The following is a 22,511-nucleotide window of genomic DNA, read 5'->3' as shown; positions in this document are numbered from 1 at the left end:
ATTTAAAATCCTTTTTTATTATAATGAAATGATAAAAAATAAAAATGACTTTAGCCCCTTAATACTACCCCTAAATTATAATGAGATATTAAACTTCCACATTTTTCTTAAGTTAATGTAAATATTTGGGAGTAGTTCTTCACAAAAGCCCTTTGTTTTGTAATCCATCTGGCTTTAAGTCAGGGCTCCATTATTCAACAAAGGAAACTCTTTCCTTTTGGCCCTTTCCCTAGTAAATAAACTGTTTACCAGGAGTTGCTTTTTTTTTTTTTTTTTAATTTTTTATTGGATTTTAGGTTTTGGGGTACATGACCAGAGCATGCAAGACAGTTGCGTAGGTACACACATGGCAGTGTGCTTTGCTTTCCTTCTCCCCTTCACCCACATTTGGTATTTCTCCCCAAGCTATCCCTCCCCACCTCCCCCTCCCACTGGCCCTCCCCTTTTCCCCCCAATAGACCCCAGTGTTTAGTACTCCCCTTTCTGTGTCCACGTGTTCTCATTTTACATCACCCGCCTATGAGTGAGAATATGCGGTGTTTCATTTTCTGTTCTTGTGTCAGTTTGCTGAGGATGATGTTCTCCAGATTCATCCATGTCCCTACAAATGACACGAACTCATCATTTCTGATTGCTGCATAATATTCCATGGTGTATATGTGCCACATTTTTCCAATCCAGTCTATTATCAATGGGCATTTGGGTTGATTCCAGGTCTTTGCTATTGTAAACAGTGCTGCAATGAACATTCGTGTACATGTGTCCTTATAGTAGAACGATTTATAGTCTTTTGGATATATACCCAGTAATGGGATTGCTGGGTCAAATGGAATTTCTATTTCTAAGGCCTTGAGGAATCGCCACACTGTCTTCCACAATGGTTGAACTAATTTACACTCCCACCAACAGTGTAAAAGTGTTCCTTTTTCTCCACATCCTCTCCAGCATCTGTTGTCTCCAGATTTTTTAATGATCGCCATTCTAACTGGCGTGAGATGGTATCTCAATGTGGTTTTGATTTGCATCTCTCTGATGACCAGTGACGATGAGCATTTTTTCATATGATTGTTGGCCTCATATATGTCTTCTTTTGTAAAGTGTCTGTTCATATCCTTTGCCCACTTTTGAATGGGCTTGTTTGTTTTTTTCCTGTAAATCTGTTTGAGTTCTTTGTAAATTCTGGATATCAGCCCTTTGTCAGATGGGTAAACTGCAAAATTTTTTTCCCATTCTGTTGGTTGCCAATCCACTCTAGTGACTGTTTCTTTTGCCGTGCAGAAGCTGTGGAGTTTCATTAGGTCCCATTTGTCTATTTTGGCTTTTGTTGCCAATGCTTTTGGTGTTTTGTTCATGAAGTCCTTGCCTACTCCTATGTCCTGGATAGTTTTGCCTAGATTTCCTTCTAGGGTTTTTATGGTGCCAGGTCTTATGTTTAAGTCTTTAATCCATCTGGAGTTAATTTTAGTGTAAGGTGTCAGGAAGGGGTCCAGTTTCTGCTTTCTGCACATGGCTAGCCAGTTTTCCCAACACCATTTGTTAAACAGGGAATCCTTTCCCCATTGCTTGTTTTTGTCAGGTTTATCAAAGATTGTATAGTTGTAGATATGTTGTGTTGCCTTCGGTGCCTCTGTTTTGTTCCATTGGTCTGTATCTCTGTTTTGGTACCAGTACCATGCTGTTTTGATTACTGTAGCCTTGTAGTATAGTTTGAAATTCAGTAGTGTGATGCTCCCCGCTGTGTTCTTTTTGCTTAGAATTGACTTGGCTATGCGGGCTCTCTTTTGGTTCCATATGAAGTTCATGGTGGTTTTTTCCAGTTCTGTGAAGAAAGTCAATGGTAGCTTGATGGGGATAGCGTTGAAGGAGTTGCTTTTACCTGGAGAAAATTTATCTCTAAACCACTCCTTTTGGGCAATGACAGTTTAAAAGAGTAAAACATACTCTTTTAAAAGCATATATATATACACACACCTTCTTATATATATTTGCTTGTATATACACACACATTATTTATGTGTATGCAAGGTGGTTTTTCATATTTTTAATTTTATTTCTTTATTTATTTATTTTGAGATGGAGTTTTGTTCTTGTTACCCAGGCTGGAGTGCAATGGTGCGATCTTGGCTCACGGCAACCTCCGCCTCCTGGGTTCAGGCAATTCTCCTGCCCCAGCCTCCTGAGTATCTGGGATTACAGGCACGCGCCACCATGCCCAGAATTTTAATTGTTCTGAGACAGTCTCACTCTCTTGCCCAGGCTGAAACACAGTGGCGTGCTTTATGGCTCACTGCAGCCTCCCAGGCTCAGGTGATCCTCAGCCTCCTTAGTAGCTGGGACTACCACCACACCCAGCTAATTTTTATATATTTGGTAGAGACACAGTTTTTGCCAGGTTGGTCTCAAACTCCTGGACTCAAGCAATCCATCCACTTTGGTCTCCCAAAGTGCTAGGATTACAGCATAAAATAAATTCAGCCTTTAAAGACGCTGAGAGAGAGAGAGAGAGAGAGAGAGAGAGAGAGAGAGAGAGAGTGTGTGTGTGTGTGTGTGTATGTTTATGTTGGCTAAGTGGTCTGGTCTTCATATAGAACTTTACTTTCTTATAATCATATGAGTTAGTTTTTTCACTAATTCCAAAGAAAATCTGTGATTGCAACATCAGCTTTTATGCATACTAGAAAAAGGGGTTTAATTCTGCAGTGCTGGCTTTGCCTTCAAGCAGCTCAGCTAACTTCAGAGGGAATGTGAATGTGTTTTATAGCAGGTGTGGGGAATTTAGTTTTTGGCTAGCCACCGGAATCTTTTCATAGAGCCAAACAAATGAATTTCTGTTAGTTTCTCCTCTTGTTTGTCTGTAGCTACTTTATCTTTATCTCTTTCCATAGCTTACTCAAGCTACTCACTAGATAGATCATTGCTACTCAAAGTATGATCTAGGGACTTGCAGCCTCAGCATCCTGGGAGCTTGGTAGAAATGCAGACTCCCAGGACCAATTCCAGATTGATTGAATCTGAATTGGCATTTTAACAAGATTCCCCGGTGATTCCTATGCTCATTTGACTTTGAGGAGCAGGTGAAACAATGTAGGGGAAACAAAAACTTTAAACCTGAAGATGATTAACAAGGCAGAAGTTATGCCAGCAAATATCACTCTCCTATATAAGAAGCCTGAATGAAGAAAGAAATTCCACAAATATGCATAAAAGGAGCCTTTACATCGTAGAAAGAACAGTAGCACTGTAGGCTGGCTGACTTACAGGGAATCCCAATTCAATAAAAGGAAGTAACATACTATTAAAGGAATATTTGTAAGCAAATTGAAGGAAGCATCATTTAAGGGAGAACCCTACAGGCTGAGTTGGCCGAGCTGCTTGTAGGGAACTGGCAGTTCTTTCTGTTTCTATAAACTGAAGGCTTCTTGGAATGAGAAATCAAGAATTACAAACTGGGCATTAGCCAAGATTATTATTTTTTTATTTATTTTTGCTATTTAAGGGCTTGAACTGTATTAAATTGTCTCATTGGCCACACCAAAACGTATTCGTGAACAGCAAGAGTTGAGGCAGTACCAATGTATTAACTTCATAAAAAGAGCAATTTCTTAGGGGCTGCTTCAAAGTAGCCCAAACCTGTCCTGCATTTTGGAGAGTCTCATGCATGCCCTGCAGACTTCATTGCAGACTTGAGGGATTTTCCTTTCCAATTCTGAATATCTCCTCAACTTTAAGAACTGTAAAATCATGGAAATCTTTAAATAGATTTCCTAGCTCATCACACAGCATAGAGCCTGGCCTGCATCTGATCTGCCCCAGATTAATGCTTATTATTGCCAACGTTCTTCCAGGAAAAAAATATTCTACAATTTTCTTTTTGCCATTTTTCCTGGTTTGAATATATTTATGGGCACAGTTTTATGTATGTGTGTGTGTGTCTGCCTAGTCGAATACAATTATTGCTTAAGATAACCTCACATGGGAGTTTTCTTCCTCAGAAAACAAAAATAATTTTAATAAAAGTCACTTCACACAATATTTTGTTTTCTAGGACCCTTTAGTCACTTCCAGAACAAAGCATACCAACAATGCTGGTACTTTTTTTTATAATTCTTTTTTTTGAGATGGAGTCTCACACAGTTGCCCAGGCTGGAGTGCAGTGGTGCAATCTTGGCTTGCTGCAACCTCTGTCTCCTGGGTTCAAGCGATTCTCCTGCCTCAGCCTCCCGAGTAACTGAGATTACAGGTGCCCATCACCATGCCTGGCTATTTTTTTTAGTATTTTTAGTAGAGATGGGATTTCACCATGATTGTCAGGCTGGTCTCGAACTCTGATCTTGTGATCCACCCACCTTGGCCTCCCAAAGTTCTGGGATTACAGGCATAAGCCAACGAAGCCAGCTAATGCTGGTACTTTTTAAGGAATCTAATGTTAAAAATTGTAATCATCATAGGATTTGCTCCTTTTCTAAATAAAATATATATGAATGATTCAGTTGATTGCTCACTTGTTTCTTCTACAGGATAACAATGACTTTTTGGTATTTTATTTCCGGTGCTTTGGTCATGCTCCTCGCTCCATCCCATTCCATCCCCTGCAAGGCCCCTGCACATATAACATGTGAAATTGATTGAATATGCTAGAAATTCTGTGGGGATCTTTTCCTCTCATTTATGTTACCAAACCCTAAATAATGTGTGCTATTCCTATGTCTGCCCCCAAAAGGCTATCGCTAAACTGGAGAGAAAGGGTTGGTTTCATCTTATGGTTCTTTTTGTATATTCTAGTGTCTTGATTTCCCATTTTCAATATAATTCCTGACTTTAATACTCATTGGTTTACCACTGTCACTTTGTGAGAAAATATGTAGAAACTGGGTGCGGTGGCATGCACTGAAGTCCCAGCTACTTGGAAGACTGAAGGGGGAGGATCACCTGAGCCTAGGAGATTGAGGCAGCACTGAGCTATGATTGCACCACTGCTGTCCAGCCTAGTTGCTAGAACAAGACCCTGTCTCTAAAAAGTAAGAAAGAAAATAAATAACATTTATCATGAGTAAATTATTCAATAGGAGAAAATAAATTCATATGTGGTTTTCCCTGGGATCTCCAAGATAAAGTAACTGACAATAAAATTGGATAACTTATTGAAGGATGTACAAACTGTCAAGAAATTTCCGAAAAAATGAAGAAAAATACAAAATATGGGTTCTGTTTAGAAAATGATATAATTAATCCAAACAAATTATTGCTGTAATTATTAATATTTTGTAGGTCAAGATGTTTAGCACTGAGAAGAAAAATCATCATTGGGCTTTTGGTGAAGGAATAAAATTCTATAAAATTTACAAAAAATGGGAATACTGGCATTTGAGAAATATTTTTCTGACTTTAGCTGAAGTGTAAGGTCTAGAATTCATATCCTAAAGAGAAAGAAAGGGTGTGCCCTGAAAAGAAGAGTATAGGGCTGGGGAAGGGGCTCAGGGATTAGACAGAGGCAGAGTGAGTAGGGTACCTGAAGCCCAGGTGCTAGCTTGGGGGAGCGCTTACAGCTGAGGACATGAAACTGCCTCCATTGACGGGAGAATGAAAAAAAGGTGCTTCTCAGAGTAGGAAAGGTGACATGATTGAACAATGAATGAAAACGAAGATTTTGGCTGGAAGTCATAAGAACAGCCATGGACACATTCTTTGTGGAAGCAGAAAATAATCTTTACAGTGATTAAGAGGGTGTGCTCTGAGGTCGGGTTCTCTTGGCTCAAATCCTGACTGTGATCTTGGGCAAATTCCTTAACTTCACAGCATCAGTTTCATTATCTGAAAAATGGGAATGACAGTCAAATTCCCATCACAGGGATATTGTACTGATTAAGTAAATGCCCAGAAGATAGTAAGTGCTCAACAAACATAAATATTCTTGTTATTGTTTGTAAGGAGATCAGAGGTCTTCCAGCCGTGCAGCACATGAAGAATTTCAATCAGTTTCCTCCTCAGTAAAATAAGCATGTTGTTCTCACCACTTGCCTCCCTGGGATATGGTGCATGCATCCCTGCCACTTTCCAAATGCCTCCTTGTTTCACTGCCCTAGTTAGCTGAGACAGCAGTTGGCTAGAACCGAGGTGCCAGTCAGTTAAAGAAACAGGGCCTGCATACTGCCCTTCTCTCCCCTTTTGCTACTGGTTGGTGCTCAGTGACAAGTGACCCGGAGGCAGGAAAGAAAAGAATGCTCCAAAGACGACCCACTGCTCTCACCTCTTCCTGATCCGTTTATGTCTGAGAGAAATATTTGCCCTTGGCTATGTGCTGTTTCCCACTCTGAGTCATGCCTCTTCCTTTCTCTCATTATCCTACACTCCCACCTTTTCCTATAATGGCAAAATGATTTCTCCAGCCATGCAGCTGAGCTGAATGACCTAATACGTCCAAGCACAGGCAGATAGGTGTCCCTGTCCTATTTTTGGATAATTGTTAAAGTGGTGTCCTCTGATTTCTCTGACTGCAGCTTGGTTTTTCTTTGCCACAGACACGCTGCAACAGTCAACAGCACAGGGAAGCAAGGTGAAAGAAGACACAGATGGTCACAAGTTACAGTTTAATTTTCATTTTCATTTTCACACTTCCGCATTGTCTTTAGGGCACATGGTTCCAGCAGAGCCCTCGTGCCTGCTCCTAGGGTCCTATTCATTCAGTAGTAGAGATGGGGTTTCACCATGTTGGCCAGGATAGTCTCAATATCTTGACCTCATAATCTGCCTGCCTCAGCTTCCCAAAGTGCTGGGATTGCTGGCGTGAGCCACCACACCCGGCCAACATCTCTTTTAATCAGTGTGTGGTGCTCTCATATTGTGCTCAGAGCTCATACGTAGTTTTCAACACTCCTTTCTCAGACCATTTGTTCACCTAAGGTAAATAGATGACTGCTAATAGATTGAAATGTTACCCCACTCAAGTGTATGTTCCACTTGAAGAATTACCAAGATGTCAAGTTCCAATGGCAGCATTTCAGATATGATCCAAAGTAAGAAATGAGAGTGGACACAAAATGTCTTTAAAAATGTAGCAAAGAGTGCCATATTTTGCTTATTTTGCTATTTTGGAATGAATAGGGAGAAGGAATTGGGATGGTTAAATTATAGTGGCTAAACTTATTTTTATTCCTAAAAAATGTAAAGTGAATATCTAGTACACCTGTATCCTTTACTCCTCCTCTGTCAACTTCTTCCCTTGGCCTCCCTGCACACATGTACACCTTGAAGGGAAGAAGTGTACCAAATCCTGATTTGTGATAAATTACATTAGTTGTGGTAATTTTTCTTTGCAGCTTTACTATTTTTCTAAAGTTTCTTAAAAGTAATGTATAACCCTGTGAAGATTCTGTAAGCACTTGTTATCTTAAACAAATATTCTAAAATGATAAAGTTGCAAGCTAGAAAAGCTGAGCTATTATTGTTTTATTTCTCCATTATGTTATTTAATTTGTCCTGGGATTCAAATGAGACAATGTATGGGATTGTGTTTTCTAAAATATAAAACCCAAAGAAACAATGTTTCCGTGTTATATGTTTCAAAGGGAGGAATAGAATAGTCAAAGAAATAACAACATTCTAGAATGCATGCAAGTATGTCCAAACAAAGTTCTAAATGCTAGGATTTTCTACCCTTGAGGAATTACAAGTAAATTTCAGATAAGAGAATGGAGTCTAAAGACAGTCATTACTGCAATCAAGAAAATATACTTTATATGGTTTATATAAGTCTTAGTTTTCCCAACTTAATGATTCATGAATGAGAAAATGGTGAGAAGGAAATTTTTATTAGAATCAGTACATTTCAAATTGCTTTTGTAAATGAAGAAAATTATAAGGTTGTAGTGCAATTCCCACTCCCAGTTCTGCAATTATCCCAAGCCTTTTTCAGTTATTTGTTTACATAATCATTCATTCAGAAAATATTGATGGAACTCATTAAATACTGGGCACCATTTCTGAATCCCAGCAAAAGTGAAGTCATGTTTTTGGTTTTCAAAAATATAACTAGCCGTCTAATGGTGTTAGTGCAGGGTTACTTTTACAATGTAATAGGTGATCATAGGAATTTGTACAAGATTTTAGATGTAGAAACAGAAGAGGCACTTAATGTGGACGCATTTTGGAAACAGATAAGAGTTACACAGGCATGAGGAGAAAAGTAATGCTGGCATGGGGCAGGAGAGGGTGGGTGCATGGGAGTAGCACAGGTTGTTCAGTAAAGCTACAGAGGAGCTGCTAATGATGACAATGGGTTGATAGTGAAGGCCTTGCATATGTTGCTCAAGAACTTGGAATATTATTCTCAGGGCAATCACATACAATTGATAGTTTTATGTGGGAAAATGACAGGGTAGTCTTGGTATAATCACGTTTTTTTAAAAGGGAAAGATGGATTGGTGATCATATTGAAGGCAGGGAGTGAGGTCAGTTAGGAGGCTTTGGCAAATAGCCAGGCAAAAGATGAAGATGGCAGTGATTATGGTGGCATAGCAGTGATTCTGATAGAAATTCTTCAAATAAATATAGTCATTCCTCGGTACCCTTGGGAATTGGTTCCAGAACTCCCCTGCAGATATAAAAATCCTTGCATACTTGAGTCCCATCATCCCTGTGGAACTCAAGCAAGTGAAAAGTCAGCCCTCCTTGTCTGAGGGTTTTGCATCTTGCAATACTCTATTTTGGATCCAGTTTGGTGGATACAAAAGGCTAACTGTATTTACTGAAAAAAACATCTTAGTATAAGTGGACTGAGCAGTTCAACCTCATGTTGTTCAAGGTTCAACCATAAATTCTAATTAAGATATAAAGTAACATTTTTTGAGAAAATTATAATAATAATAAAGATGTAGAATTGATAAAAAAAATCTTAGAATCCCTGTTTTAAAGAATTGAGGCCAAATGCAGTCTTACAAACATGGAAGGGTGAAAAGTACATGCATTAATTATTGTATTTATAGCACACATATCCTGTAATTGATAGAAAATTCACTGATCAAAAAAAAAGTTTTGGACTGGACAACTTGGTTAGTTTTCACATACATAACCAAGTCTTCATTCTACTAAAGTCACAGAAAACAATGAGATGGGAAGCTACTGAGAGACCATTTAGTTTAACTCTTTCATTAGAAAGAAAACCGAGAACCCAAGATTAAACCGTTTGTATGAGGGGATACACCTCAATAATGACAGTGAGGAACTGGAATCAGTTGCTTGGCTTCTAGGGCAGGGCTTTTTTCACTATACCCCAACAATTTCCCAAGAAAGGCATCAAAATAAATTAATGGGATGTGGATGATTATCAAAAAGATGAATTTTTAAAAGTTCCTCGAAACTATAAGGAACATTTAAAAAAGCCAAGCACCTGCTTTATTATTGGAGGTTGATCATTTTTCCAGACGAACTGAAAAGAAAATGTGTGCCAACATCAGCAACTAGTTTTCACATACTCACTTTCCAAAAATAATTTTGGACTCTAGTCTAGCTTCATGGCACAGGTATCTAAGTACATGTGATTTATATTGTTACTTTCTTACTTAAGAAAATTGGAAACAGAAATTTCAGTTTATTTAGGATTAGCAAAAAAGACTATAAAAAAGAGGAAATATAGTGAGTTTATGTATACGCTATTTTATACTATTCAACAAATGATAAAAAATTTCTATGGAAACTCTTTTAGTACTAAGAAAACAAAGAATTCAACTACTAATCTAATATTTAAAAAATACATTTCTGAATAAGCAATAACATGTATTTATTATCTATTTAACGTTTTTAATAGGGTAAAAGTAAGTTTGAAAAGGCTCTTATAGATCAGTTCCATATTTACTGTAATAAAAGCAATACATACATTTGTAGGTTTTTAGAAAATTTATTATGAATTCTGAGGCAGTCTGCCTATCATATACCTCCCCCAGCCCCAAATAAAAGAAACAACATATTTGTCCATAAAGCCTGGGTTTACTTGGTACAAAATGTGAGTCTTTGAAAAAAATAGTTAATGGAAAATCTCAATAAAAATTCATTTTGAAAGTAACCAGTACTGTTCAGAAATAATAAAATCACATGTTACTTGTTAGAAGTCACACAGTTTTATTACAGAACTATATATACACGTTCTGGGTTTAAAGCTTGCTATTTGAAAAGATAGAAGCTCATAATTTATTAAAATACTTCTGGTTTATCCAAATGTTTAAAAAATGTGTTAAAATACAAGACATAACTATAAAGTCATGAGACTGATTGACCTTTTAAACTAACATAATAAAATCTGTATGGTCAAAATGAGTGGTGATGCTTTAAGGTAATGATTAGGTGTTCCACCTAAGGATGCTACAATGGCTTAGGGCAGTTTTGAAATGTCTCTTTTGCAACTACCTTCAAAAGGATATGAGCTTCATAATTGAATCATTCATTTGATTTGGTCCCCAATAGTATTCCAGTTTAATCATCATTTATATTCACCAGTCCCAGCAATTTTGAAAAATCTTATTAATCTTATTTGTCACTTATAAGGGTATTCAAAGGAAAGTCAATTCATGTTCTGATGGCAATACTGAAATTTAAGCATATATGCACTTTTAGATGTGTAAAATTTAGTAACTACTCACATTATAGATTCTTTTTTTTTTTGGTATGTGTCTATCATTTTGGAATGAGATTTTTTCAAAGCAACAGTGATTCATCACACTGAAATAAGACTCTACAGCTCAAAATGACAAGAATAACTTTATCCTGTGTTACATATGCATATTAGAGAACATCTTAAAAGTTTGTAGCTGTTAGTTTTTAGTTTCTGCATGCAGCTCAGTAGCCTAACAAGTTGACAACTTTCCTGTCTCTTTACATGAATCACTGTAGTTGAAATTGTACTAAAGTATCAGAAGTAGCCTTTACTGTAAAATGTTAAATAGCACCAATATTTCTTGAAAGTAAAGTGAAACATTAATAGGAATGCAGACACAAGTTTAATTTCTAACTACTAGAAAGAAAGCATCTCCCAGACATAATAATATTTAGATATGAATAATTTTAAAAGCACAACCAGAAAAACTTCAGTCATAAAACATTTCAGATTTTTCTTGGAAAATTTAGAAAAGAAAGCTTTGTGTATTGCTCTTTTATATTTTATTTTCAAAGAAGATATATAAATGCTTCCATAATCAAAACAGTGCAATCTTACCAATGAAGTTTACCTTGTGGGAACTAAATTTACTTATTTCATATATTAGTTCAACAACATAAATATAATAAAAATGCTTTTAAGCAATCTGATTAGAGCAACATTTATATTAAGTACAAAATATACAGTAAAATGAAACATCTTATTAAATAGGCCTGTCGGAAAATAAAGGAATACATTTTCATGAATCTACTGTCACATTTATTTGTTTTATTTTATCTGATAGTTACCATAATCACTGTGTGCTTTTATTACTGCAATTTCCAGGATCGTTGTATAGTCTAAGTATACTAGTGACTATATCTGTAAAGCTAATTTAAAAAGGTTTACTCCTAAAGTAAAAACAAACACACAAGAAATCTCATTTTTTATGGGAAGTTGTGCATAAAACTATTGTAGTGTTTTGATAGCAATGTCCCTTGATTATTATAAAGTCATCATTATAAAATGTGTACTATTGTACTAAAGCAAAACTGTCTGCCTTTAAATCTAAGTGTTGTCAACTTATGGTATAATTCTGGTTACAAAGTTAGGTATGAAATCTTTGGCTATTAATTAGAAAAGCATTATTTGAAAAGATCTGCCAATAAACATTTCTAAATGTGGTTGCTCATCTTAACAGTTTTCTTAATTAGAACAGCTAGGAAATGAACAGAACAGTGGTGCTTTTATGTTATAACAACAAAGAAGTATTACAGTATCCAAATCTCCAGACCTGGGGTCCAAGTATTCAGTCCTGGCTCAGTTGCAGGCTGACAGAAGAGAAGCTTCGTCCTATGCTCGTACACAATGGAGCAATGATAGCATCTGTCACACTCTTCCATATTGTCTGCACCGAAGGCAGAACCATTAGGCAGGTCTTTACAAAAGGCATTATAATCCTGGAATGAAGGAAGTGAGATGTGTAAGGATTGTTGCTGTTACCAGTTAAGGTCTCCGACTCTTTAAAATGTATGAAAAGATACAATAATGACCCAATTCACTTAAATTTGGTTGAGTGTTTGGAACAAATAAATGAACAGTGATCACTGATAACGATTTGGAATTTTTGTCCCCCTGACTCTCATGTTGAAATGTAGTCCCCAGTGTTGGAGATGGCGCTGAGTGGGAATAATTAGATCATGGGGGTAGATCCCTTATGAATGGCTTAGTGCCATCCCCTTGGGAGTGTGAGTTCTCACTCTGTTAGTTTGCGTGAGATCTGGTTATTTAAAAGGGTCTGGGACCTCCCGCTTCTCTCTCTTGCTCCCTTTCTTGCCATGTGACGTGGCTGCTCCTCCTTCACCTTCCACCATGAGTGGAAGCTTCCTGAGGTCCTTGCCTAAAGTAGATGCTGGCACTGTGCTTCCTACACAGCCTGCAGAACTGTAAGCAAAAATTAAGCTCTTTTCTTTATAAATTACCCAGTCTCGGGGATTCCTTCATAGTGATGCGAATGGACTAACACAACCACTTTAGTGATAAGATGCACAAAAGATATGTTGCTTAAAAAATATAGTCATGTAGATAATAAACACTAATATTCTTTCTATTGGTGGCATGCTACCTGAAACAGTAAAACAAAAAGAAATAAAAGCATATTTTTATCTACCTGGTCTCTGCCAGTTAACATTAACCTGCTTAAGTCTTCACATTTCCCTGAGGTTTTACTTCCTGATTGCCTTTCCTGTTGCCTCATTCTACTTCCTTTTACCTGGACCAGGCTGGATCGGATACTCCCTCATTGTATTTCTAAAGTACTGAAACAAACTTCTTAATCTTTACATGTATCAAAAGGTATCATAAATAGATGCTATATTTCTGTCTTTCCTACAAGAGTTTAAGTTTTTTTAAACAGTGAGGCCATCCTTGACCCTTAGTAAATGTTTGAACTAACATAAATTTATCATTCTTTTATGCCTTATGTTATTAACTATGCTTTATATTTTTAATTTTTCACAGTAATCACACACATTGAAAAGGGCTATATGATATAGTTGAGAGTCCTGCAATTGATGTTAGAACTTTTTAATTTTTTTTCTTTTATGAAGACAGGGTTTCACTATGTTGGTCAGGCTGGTCTTGAACTCTTAACCTCAGGTGATCTGCCCGCCTTGGCCTCCAAAGTGCTTGGATTACAGGCGTAAGCCACCACGCCCAGCTGATGTTAGAACTTTTACACAAGGAAACTAGTCTATCCTGAAATTGTCATTTTTTGTATGTTTGTTCCTAATATAGCTGTATATCCTTTTAGTCTCCAGGATGGTTAATTTTATGTGTAATTCTCTAAATAATGTTCTCTATTGTAGTAATGTCCTCTCAGCACAGTAGCTGTGAGATTTTCAGGCACTGCTGCTAGCCTCAATGAAGGTTTTATTATTCCCTGGGTTGGCATAAGGGAGCAGGTTGATTTTGTTGGTTTGCTATTAAAATGTGACTTAAGTGAAAGTCTGCTGTACCTAGCCCAAAGTAAAGGAAATATTAGGTAGCTTTGGATTGATTGATATATTCATAGAATATAGAATACAGTCAATATTCATATTGACTGTCTCTACAAATTATATTTGTGTTATGTTTCAAGTGCTAAATACATGAAGCACTTTTATATAAGAAAATTACTGCGCGTTTCAGAGATAAATAGCTGAATAGAAACCTTAATGATGGCAACTTTTGACTTCTTATTCCATTATATTTCTCACTTGATGTGTGGCCTTGGGCATGTTGCTACAAATTAAAGTGACAACAGGTCATCTCCCAGAACTGGCTATGAGGATTGACATTTATTATGCAACCCTGAAATGCCCATATGATGCTGTCATTATAATGTATAATAAATAGACCTATTTTGAAGTCAGAATATATAATGAAAATAACTATAACAAAATAAACTCAAATTGGCATACTAAAAGGCTGAAGTTAAGATCAGAAAGTTTCCTAACCAAATCCATTTCACTTAGAATTCAATGCTTACTTTTCTTTTCTTTTCTTTTCTTTTCTTTGTCTTTCTATTTTCTTTTTTCTTTCTTTCTTTTTTTTTTTTTTTTTGAGACAGGGTCTTACTCTGTTTGTTGCCCAGGCTAGAGTGCAGTGATGTGATCTTGGCTCACTGCAACCTCTGCCTCCCAGGTTCAAGTGAGTCTCCTGCCTCAGCCTCCATGAGTAGCTGGGATTATAGGCATTTGCCACTATGCCTGGCTAATTTTTGTATTTTTAGTAGAGATGGAGTTTCACCATGTTGGCCAAGCTGGTCTCAGACTCTGACCTCAAGTGATCTGCTGACCTTGGCCTCCCAAAGTGCTGGGATTACAGGGGAAAGCCACTTCTCCCAGCCTGAATACAATGAACTTTCTATTCTTCCTTAGACCAATACACTTTCTATCTCTATGACTCCTTAGATCTCTGCATTCTAAAAGGGAATTAAGCACATGTCAAAAGCAAGTCTTGTTCAGCAAAGCAGTTACCCTCATTCGAGGAGTTCAGTTTATAGGATGTGGTTAACTCACTTGGATTTTACTTTTGTTAACTTGTGTTCCCTCATTTGATCCTCTGATAAGTTTGATTAAGTTTGATCCTCTGATCAAACTTAAGTTAGGTTTTCAACATCACAGTTCAACTTCTGAAACTAGTTTAACTTCTGAAACTCCAGGCAGTTCTCATTAACCCAAAATTTGGTTGAAGCTCAACGTGGCCAAACACTTCTTAAGTAAATTTTATAATCTATAAGAATATATATTCCTCCACTGTGCAAAGGCCATAGGACAGAGACTTTTATTTAGTGTTTTATTAATTGTAATGTCAGGTAGATTGCAATCATATCAATTTGCTGTATGAAAAATGTCTTCTAGAAATGAGATTGCTACTCTTGCATTTCCATTAGTTGGGCATTTGTTTGGTTTGCATCCCAGCAAAAATAAGGGATATGGGTGCTCCAGTCACATTTCTTTGGTTTATGATCCACTTATGACCAATAACCTGTGATAACAAATAGCAGCTCTCTCTATCTGACTGTGTATGGAATCAAACTAATTCACTTATTCCTAATGGACAGTACTTCTGGTCTAGGATTCAATACCATGAGACTTCTGTGTTTTATTGTTGTTCTTTGTTTAAAGAATCTAAAGTCAGACCTGTTTTAATATTGTGACTTGATTCAAAGTTCCTTTTCTGCATATTTTCATAGCTTTGGTTACCACTAACTTTTTGGTAAAACAATACACAAGCCCCTGCTTGAAAAAAAAAAAAAAAATATATATATATATATATATATATATATATATATATATATATATATACACTAATTAAAAATAAAAGCTTGCCCAAATGTGTTTGCAATTCTGTAAGGCCTATCCTTGATCTGGTCTTATCATGTCATGGGAATGCAATCTGTTGATAATAAACCGATTTTATCAAGGCATAAGCTAACTTTTTAAGCATTCTTGTTTGAAATGACTCCTCTACTTACAATCAATGCTGCCTAGTGATAAATGTCTGACAGTTAAATATTAATGCCTCACACAAATATAATTTTAAAAAAACAAGCTGAAGTTAAATAATACATTTTATGTAGCTAAGAAAAGGTGTATTGATGATTCACCAATTGAAGCACTATAAAAAAACACCTCCCATTCTCAGAAGAGCCAGTGAGCGGGAGAGAGGCATTGTTTGGTTAATTGTAGTTTTACTCATATCTCTCCACCATTTAGTAATTGAGCAACTTTAAAAAGAATTCTTTCACAAAAGCTTTGGGAAGCCTAGCTTTACTGACTATAAATATGGTACTTTACATTTCCTAATAGCTTCGTAGCCAGTATTTCACAATAAGCTATGTGGTCATTCAGTTTTTCACATTTTTGAAAGTGAGAAAACTGACATAGAAGTTAGATGACTACTTTTAGTTAATTGAGAATCCCTAATCTTATGTGGCAACTTAGGCATCTTAAAAAAAATTCATGCGCAAATGTCAGAATATAACTATCCATTTGACCTTCATGAAGCTGATCACATACGAAAGCAAACGTTTTCGTTTCTCTGGCAATCTTGGCATCTTTAATATAGCTTAATTGTTTATAGCCTATAGTGATGAAATGAAATCGGTGTTCTTTGCATATCCTTTACTTATGTGGTGAATTTTCATTTATCCTTTAAAAGTCTTTTTTGACACCCTTCCCTCTTCAAAGCTTTCTCTGTTCTCTCTTTGTTAGTTGATTGTGTTTTCTCAGTGTCCATCTCTGTACCTAGTCAGCTGCCCTGATAGGCTGAGTAAGCTGAAGGCAGACCCTGTCTCTCATTCATCCTGGCCCAGTGTCCAGCACAAACTAAGCACTCAATAAATTTAGTTTGTTGAACTAACTAGCTAGCTACCTGACTAAAGAAATTAAGATTCAGATGGTGTAGAGGAATAAACGATGATTTGGTAACTTCTAACAATGAACACTGAGCATGTGTCAGAGTGGGGCAATATCATATAAACTGTAAGAAAGACACAGAGGTACATTGGGTTATACCTCTCACCACGACTACCCTGAAGCACTAGCATGACAACTGTTGTGATACTGGGGATGATCTGAATATTCTTCCTCTCAAAGTGGATATTTTCTTTTCCTATTTATTTATTTTTTGAGATGAAGTCTCACACTGTTGCCCAAGTGGGAGTGCAGTGGCACGATCTTGGCTCACTGCAAACTCTGCCTCCTGGGTTCAAGTGATTCTCCTGCCTCAGCCTCCCGAGTAGCTGGGATTACAGGCACGTGCCACTATTCCTGGCTTTTTTATTTTTGGTATTTTTAGTAGAGATGGGGTTTCACTATGTGGGCCAGACTTGTCTCAAACTCCTGACCTTGTGATCTGCCCGCTTTGGCCTCCCAAAGTGCTGGGATTACAGGTCTGAGCCACCGCACCCAGCCAAAGTGGATATTTTCTAAAACAACAACATTTATTGGTAAAATACGACATTTTCTTTAAAAAATTTTAAAAGATGTTTAAGAATGTTCTCTACAGTTTAGGACATATTTTGAGTGTGAATAAAGTTACTCAAAACATCCGATCGATATCCAGTGGGCTTCCATATTTCTTTTCTCTTTAACTAGATGCCACTCCTATTTGTGTCTCATCAGTGAAAAAGTAGTTTTGAGGCCTTCTCATTCATTACCCGAAACTGGAGTTTCCATTTGTTTGTATTGGGGGATCCTCGCCTTAACTGCACACATTTCCCCTTCCTCTGAGTCCTAGCCTTGCCATCTACCAGGGGCAAAGTTGACGCAGCGCCTCCACAGCACTGCTTAACCAGGTATGACATCCCGTCCAATTCTGCTGTCAGTGGCATTCTGCTCAGAGATCACCCTGGTTTTACCCCAAGCACAGGTAGAGACTAAATAAAAGGCAATGAAATAAAGAAGAGCCCTGCCCAGAACCGCAGGCACGAGTCACAACAGGGCCCTGAGAACAGCCTGTGGCAGGAAGCATGGGTTCCAGGTACCCACCTCCACACTCAGCCCCAGCCTGTGTATGTAAGGAAAATCACACCCCAGGAAAGGCCGACATTCTTTCTCCTGCTGAAACTCCAAGCCCAAACTGTTACTCTAAAGGAAGCGCATTGCCTTTCAAGGCCTTCTAGTTCTTCCTGTGGGAACTGATGCGGGTTCCTCCTCTAGCCGCTGGCCTCGGGGAAGGGGAGGGCAGGGGCCAGGGGACAGGTGGCAGAGAACATGCTCATGTTTCGGAAAGCCGGTCCCACCCGGTGTGCCCGTCTCACCAGATGTGCAGGCAGCTGAGGGTGGCAAAGAGAATTCCCGCAAGGAAGGCCAGAGGGATGGCCAGGAACACCGTCAGGAACTTGTACATTACGTATTTGCTGATTTCAAAGAGGGCATGGCTGCAGATCCACACTTTGTCAAAGGAGTGCGTAGTCACCGGCTCTGCGATCACATCCTCGAAGCCCAGCTGCGGAGACAGGACGCAGGGACCCCGAGCTGTCAGCCCACCTGCCGCCCCGGGAACCGGGAGCGCTCTGGGCGTGGGGGGGGGAAGAAGGAGGGAAGGACGTGCCAGGGTGTCCCCCTCATCTCTTAGGGACACGGTGGGTGCACAGAAATCTGGCTAAGCATTCCTGGCTACGCAGGCGGCCCAGTGTCGGGTGAGACCGGGAAAGGGTGTGGGTCTCAGACCCCGCGGGGCCGACCGGGTGGCGAGGGTGGGGCGGGGCTGAGGGGCGCCCGCACCTCCCGGCCACGGCGGGGACTTGGGCCTGCCCGCCCCGTGCATCACCTTGAGATGCGAGTTGAGCCGGTGGGGATCCCGGTCCTGGCCCGAGTCCACGAACTTCTCGGGGTCGGAGTACTCGAGGCCGCTGTGGTGGCTGTAGGAGTCGTCGTCCATAAAGAGCTGCACGTCTGCCTTCTCCGTCTCCAGCCCCATCGCGGCCTCGGTGCGCGGCCGCTGCAGCCCGGCTGGCTCAGTGCTGCTCCGGATCCGCGCTGCCTCCCCTTCCCGTCACTCCCGGCCCCGCCCCGCCTCGCTTAGCCCCGAGCGGCCGGGGCGGCGGCCGCTTCCAGCTGCGGGCTCCAGCTCCTTGCGCGGCTGCCCCGAGCCCCGCCCCGGCGCCCCGCGGCCCCTCCCCGCCCGCCTCCCCGGCCTGGGTGCAGGGAACAGTCCACACGAGTCACAGCCCAGGCCCTGCCGAGGGCGGAGACGCGCGCGGCTGGGACAAGGAGGGCCTCCTGGTCACCTTGCTAGGCGCCCGGACGCTGCTGCCTCAGAGCTGGCTGGTCGTCCCGGGGATGACGACCGTCTTCTGGGACGTGGGGAGCCTTGTGGTTAGGAGAGCGGGGTGCAGAAGCAGATCTGGGCTCACCTCTGCTGTGTTTGCCGTGTGTGCTGCGGCCCATGGTGCTGAGCCTCTGGGAACCTCAGCTGCCTCTTTTGCAAAATGGGAGCTGTGGCACCTGCTTCATAGGTGTCCTGTGAGTATTAAATGTTAATTTCATGTGAAATTCTAAGACACATGGCCCATGGCCGTAACACACAGTAATAAACTTCCAGTAACGTTACTGCTGCTGTAAAGAGAGGTAAGGGGCCAAACGTGCCAGAGTGCCAGGTGACCTGCAAGCGCGTTGCTATCTCAGTGCCCTCAGCGGTGTGAGCTTGCTGGAGACACGGTGTGCATGAGGAGTTGGGTAGGCCAGCGCCCTGGTCCTAGAGTTTGTGCCTTCAGGCCCCGAAGGGTGAGGGAAAATCTGATTTTTTTTTACTTCCTAAATTATACCTTTTTCTCTTTTCTTTTCTTTTTTTGACGGAGTTTCGCTCTCCTGCAATGGAGCGATCTTGACTCACCGAAACTTCTGCCTCTCGAGTTCAAGCGATTCTCTTGCCTCAGCCTCCCGGGTAGCTGGGATTACAGGCATAAACCACGACGCCCAGCTAAGTTTGTGTTTTTAGTAAAGACAGGGTTTCTCCCTGTTGGTCAGTTCGGATTACCTGGTCTCGAACTCCCGACCTCAGGTAATCCGCCTGCCTCGGCCTCCCAAAGTGCTGGGATTACAGGAATGACCTACCGTGCCCGACCTACATCTTTTAATTATTCTTTGAACCAGACTCTGTTAACAAAGATTCAGGAGGCTCTAAGATGCAGTCACATCTGTGATTATCTTGTAGGAAACAAGTAAGCAGAATCCTAGCATAAAGCCACATTGCAATGGATGAATCAGCCTGCTGACCACTCACGCAAAGGTTTTCAGAAGGAAGTAGTTAGAGTATTCATAAAGGGCTTTAGGGTCTGGTAGATTTATATGTGTGTTTGGGGAGGAAGGCTAGTTAGCAAAAATTGCAGAAAGCAAAACAATGAGACTAGGCTTCAGGTGCAGGTTGCTCAGAGCTCAAAGCAGGCATGTAGTAAGCTCTGCTGGATACAGTGTATTTGCAGCTTGTTGAACATTTCAAATCCCCTTATGTGAACTGGATTTGCAGAATTACTTCTTCTGAAAGAAAAATGATCATTTTTGAAACAGGAAAAGTTACAGAAATAAAAAAGAACAGGAACTGAATGAGAAAAATGTTTTAGGGAAGAAAAGTTCAATATTTTTAACAATTAAATACAAAATTTCCCTGCTGCTACCTCAGTATATGAATAGAGTGTTAAAGGGTTGAATCTCATGACTATGGACACCCTCCTCTCCCAGACACACCCTTCTTATGCATTCTTTTCTTTTTTACTTATCTTTCCCATTTTAATTTATGTTCAATCAATTACAAAGTGATGACTTAGACATGCTACTCATTGCATTTTCTGTACTTCTCCATCTTGTCCATTCTCCCGATGAGAATTGCAACTCTTCTACAGTTGTTGCCCAACTACTGTTTATTAAAGTGAATAGAAGTCATGAATCATTATGGGAATTCACAATATGAACTGTGAGGAACTGGGAAAAAAGAGATAATCTACAGCCAGATACCATTTTATAAACATTTATTTTCTCAAAATTATATTCCCAGATTTCAAGGTCTCACCCCGAGAAGAAAGTCACTCCCATAGTACAAGAGTGGGCTCATATAGTGGGTAAAAATCTGACACTAGCACCTCTCACTTTATTATTATTCATCTCTGATTACATTTACATTTCCCATAAGATTATTAGGACATTTGAAAGTTATCACAAATAATTGACTTGTTTTCAGGCCAAGTGAATGATTTTGAGGATAGATTCATTTGTAAAATGATAGATATTTAAGAAAGGTGTCTCTAAAACCCAACTAAATGAAAATCTAAATAGAACTTGAAAGGGGAGGATTCATTCATTCATCCATTTGCAAATTTTTATTGAACAATCACCTCCCCCATGGGTCAGATCTAGTGAGGTTCTTATTTTGATGAAATTCTTGTCCATTTCATCATTTTAATACATAAGTTGTTTTGAGAGAAGCTATAAAAATGACTTTGCTTATCCTGTTGGTCAGTGTTTAGATAATGTTAGTGCTATGGTTTGGATCTGTGTCCCTACCGGAATCTCACGTGGAGCTGTAACCAGTGTTGGAGGTGGGGCTTGGTGGGAGGTGATTGGATGATGGGGGCAGAGTTCTTAGGAATGGTTTAGCAACCTCTCCCCACCGACCACCCCTGCACCCCCATCCCTGCTCTCACACAGTTGGTATTGTATAGTGAGTTCTCATGAGGTCTTGTCCTTCAAAAATGTGGTACCTCCCCCTCACCTTTCTTTGGCTCCTTCTGCAGCCATGTGAAGTGCTGCTCCCCCTTTGCCTTCCACCATGGTCGTTAAGTTTCCTGAGGCTTCCCCAGAAGCTGAGCAGATGCCATCATAATGCTTCCTGTACAGGCAGTGGAACTGTGAGCCAACTAAATCTCTTTTCTTTATAAATTACACAATCTCAGGTATTTCTTTACAGCAGTGTGAGAACAGACCAATATAGTTCGCTTTATTGGTTTCTCTCAAGGGGCTTAAATCAGAGTGATTCCCACAGCAATGGCATCTGTCCTTATGAACATAAAGGAAAATTTACCAGGAAAGGGAAACCAAAAGGAGATGGGTGGGTGCTAAATGGCTGAGCACATTCTTGTATCTTCAGGACCACAGGATTACTCTCCAATAAGCACCTCCTACACCCTTTAATTGCCCTGTAATCCAGATAAATTAAAAAATTTATAATAAATTCATATTGGTGCATTTATCTTCTGTTATTGTGTATCATGGCTTCTAATAAGAGGGCTGTTTTTAGATGGTGTATTAATATATTTTAGAAATAACAATATGATGCTAGATTAGAATTTGTGACAAGGATAATTTAAAACCATTTTGTTCCTCGCTTCTTTCAGCATGGTGTCAATGGAAGTTTATTTTTCTAGTGCATTAAAATTGCATGGCGATGCCCTTATGAATAAAAATATCTATTTTTTTCCTTCAGCTTTTTTTTCAAATCACAAATGTGTCATATTTTTTCCCTGTATAACTTATATACAATTTTAGTCAGGGTCTCTGTTTTTCAAACGGCCTTTGAGTAAATTTGTATGAATGAAAATGCAGTAATAACTTCTTGATCCCACCATATGTTTTAATAATATTTAAAGCATTCAGATTAGACCAGGGTTTCTCAATCTTAACTCTATCGACATTTTGGGCCAGATCATTTTTCCTTGTGAGAGGCTGAATGCATCCTAGGATGTTTAGCAACATCCCTGGCATCTACCCACTAGACACCAGTAACACTCCTAGTCATGACAACCAAAATGTTTCCACATGTTGCCAAATGTCCCCTGGGGGACAACATTACCTTTCCCCTTCTTTCCCAGGCTGAGAACCACTGAGTAAGACAATGTTGAAAC

The 22,511-nt window shown here is 39.4% G+C and overlaps 1 protein-coding gene across 2 annotated transcripts; it reads right to left on the bottom strand.

Moving 5' to 3' along the window:
• Positions 1 to 9,872: 9,872 nt before the first annotated feature.
• On the bottom strand, positions 9,873 to 18,640 carry CAV2 (caveolin 2). 2 transcript variants are annotated; one of them, XM_009002739.5, is made up of 3 exons: positions 18,446 to 18,640; positions 17,934 to 18,121; positions 9,873 to 12,084 (listed from the first exon to the last, which is right to left on the bottom strand). In XM_009002739.5, the coding sequence occupies exons 1-3, from the start codon at positions 18,593 to 18,595 to the stop codon at positions 11,934 to 11,936; spliced, it is 489 nt and encodes a 162-aa protein (XP_009000987.2). In that variant the 5' UTR covers positions 18,596 to 18,640; the 3' UTR covers positions 9,873 to 11,933. The 2 variants fall into 2 exon arrangements, with proteins under 2 accessions (XP_009000987.2, XP_009000988.2); XM_009002740.6 differs by lacking the exon at positions 17,934 to 18,121 and having other exon boundaries at positions 9,879 to 12,084.
• Between the last annotated feature and the right edge of the window lie 3,871 nt (positions 18,641 to 22,511).

This window comes from Callithrix jacchus, chromosome 11 (genome assembly GCF_049354715.1).
Source record: "Callithrix jacchus isolate 240 chromosome 11, calJac240_pri, whole genome shotgun sequence".
Lineage (NCBI taxonomy): Eukaryota > Metazoa > Chordata > Mammalia > Primates > Cebidae > Callithrix > Callithrix jacchus.
This window is presented reverse-complemented; position numbering and strand designations above follow the sequence as displayed.

Coding starts and splice junctions, on each gene's coding strand:
- CAV2 (XM_009002739.5), bottom strand. CDS start 18,595: ATGGGGCTGGAGACGGAGAAGGCAGACGTGCAGCTCTTTATGGACGAC. Junction 18,122..18,445: donor GGCTCAACTCGCATCTCAAG/GTGATGCACGGG, acceptor CTGTCTCCGCAG/CTGGGCTTCGAGGATGTGAT. Junction 12,085..17,933: donor CTCAGCTGCCTGCACATCTG/GTGAGACGGGCA, acceptor CCTTCATTCCAG/GATTATAATGCCTTTTGTAA.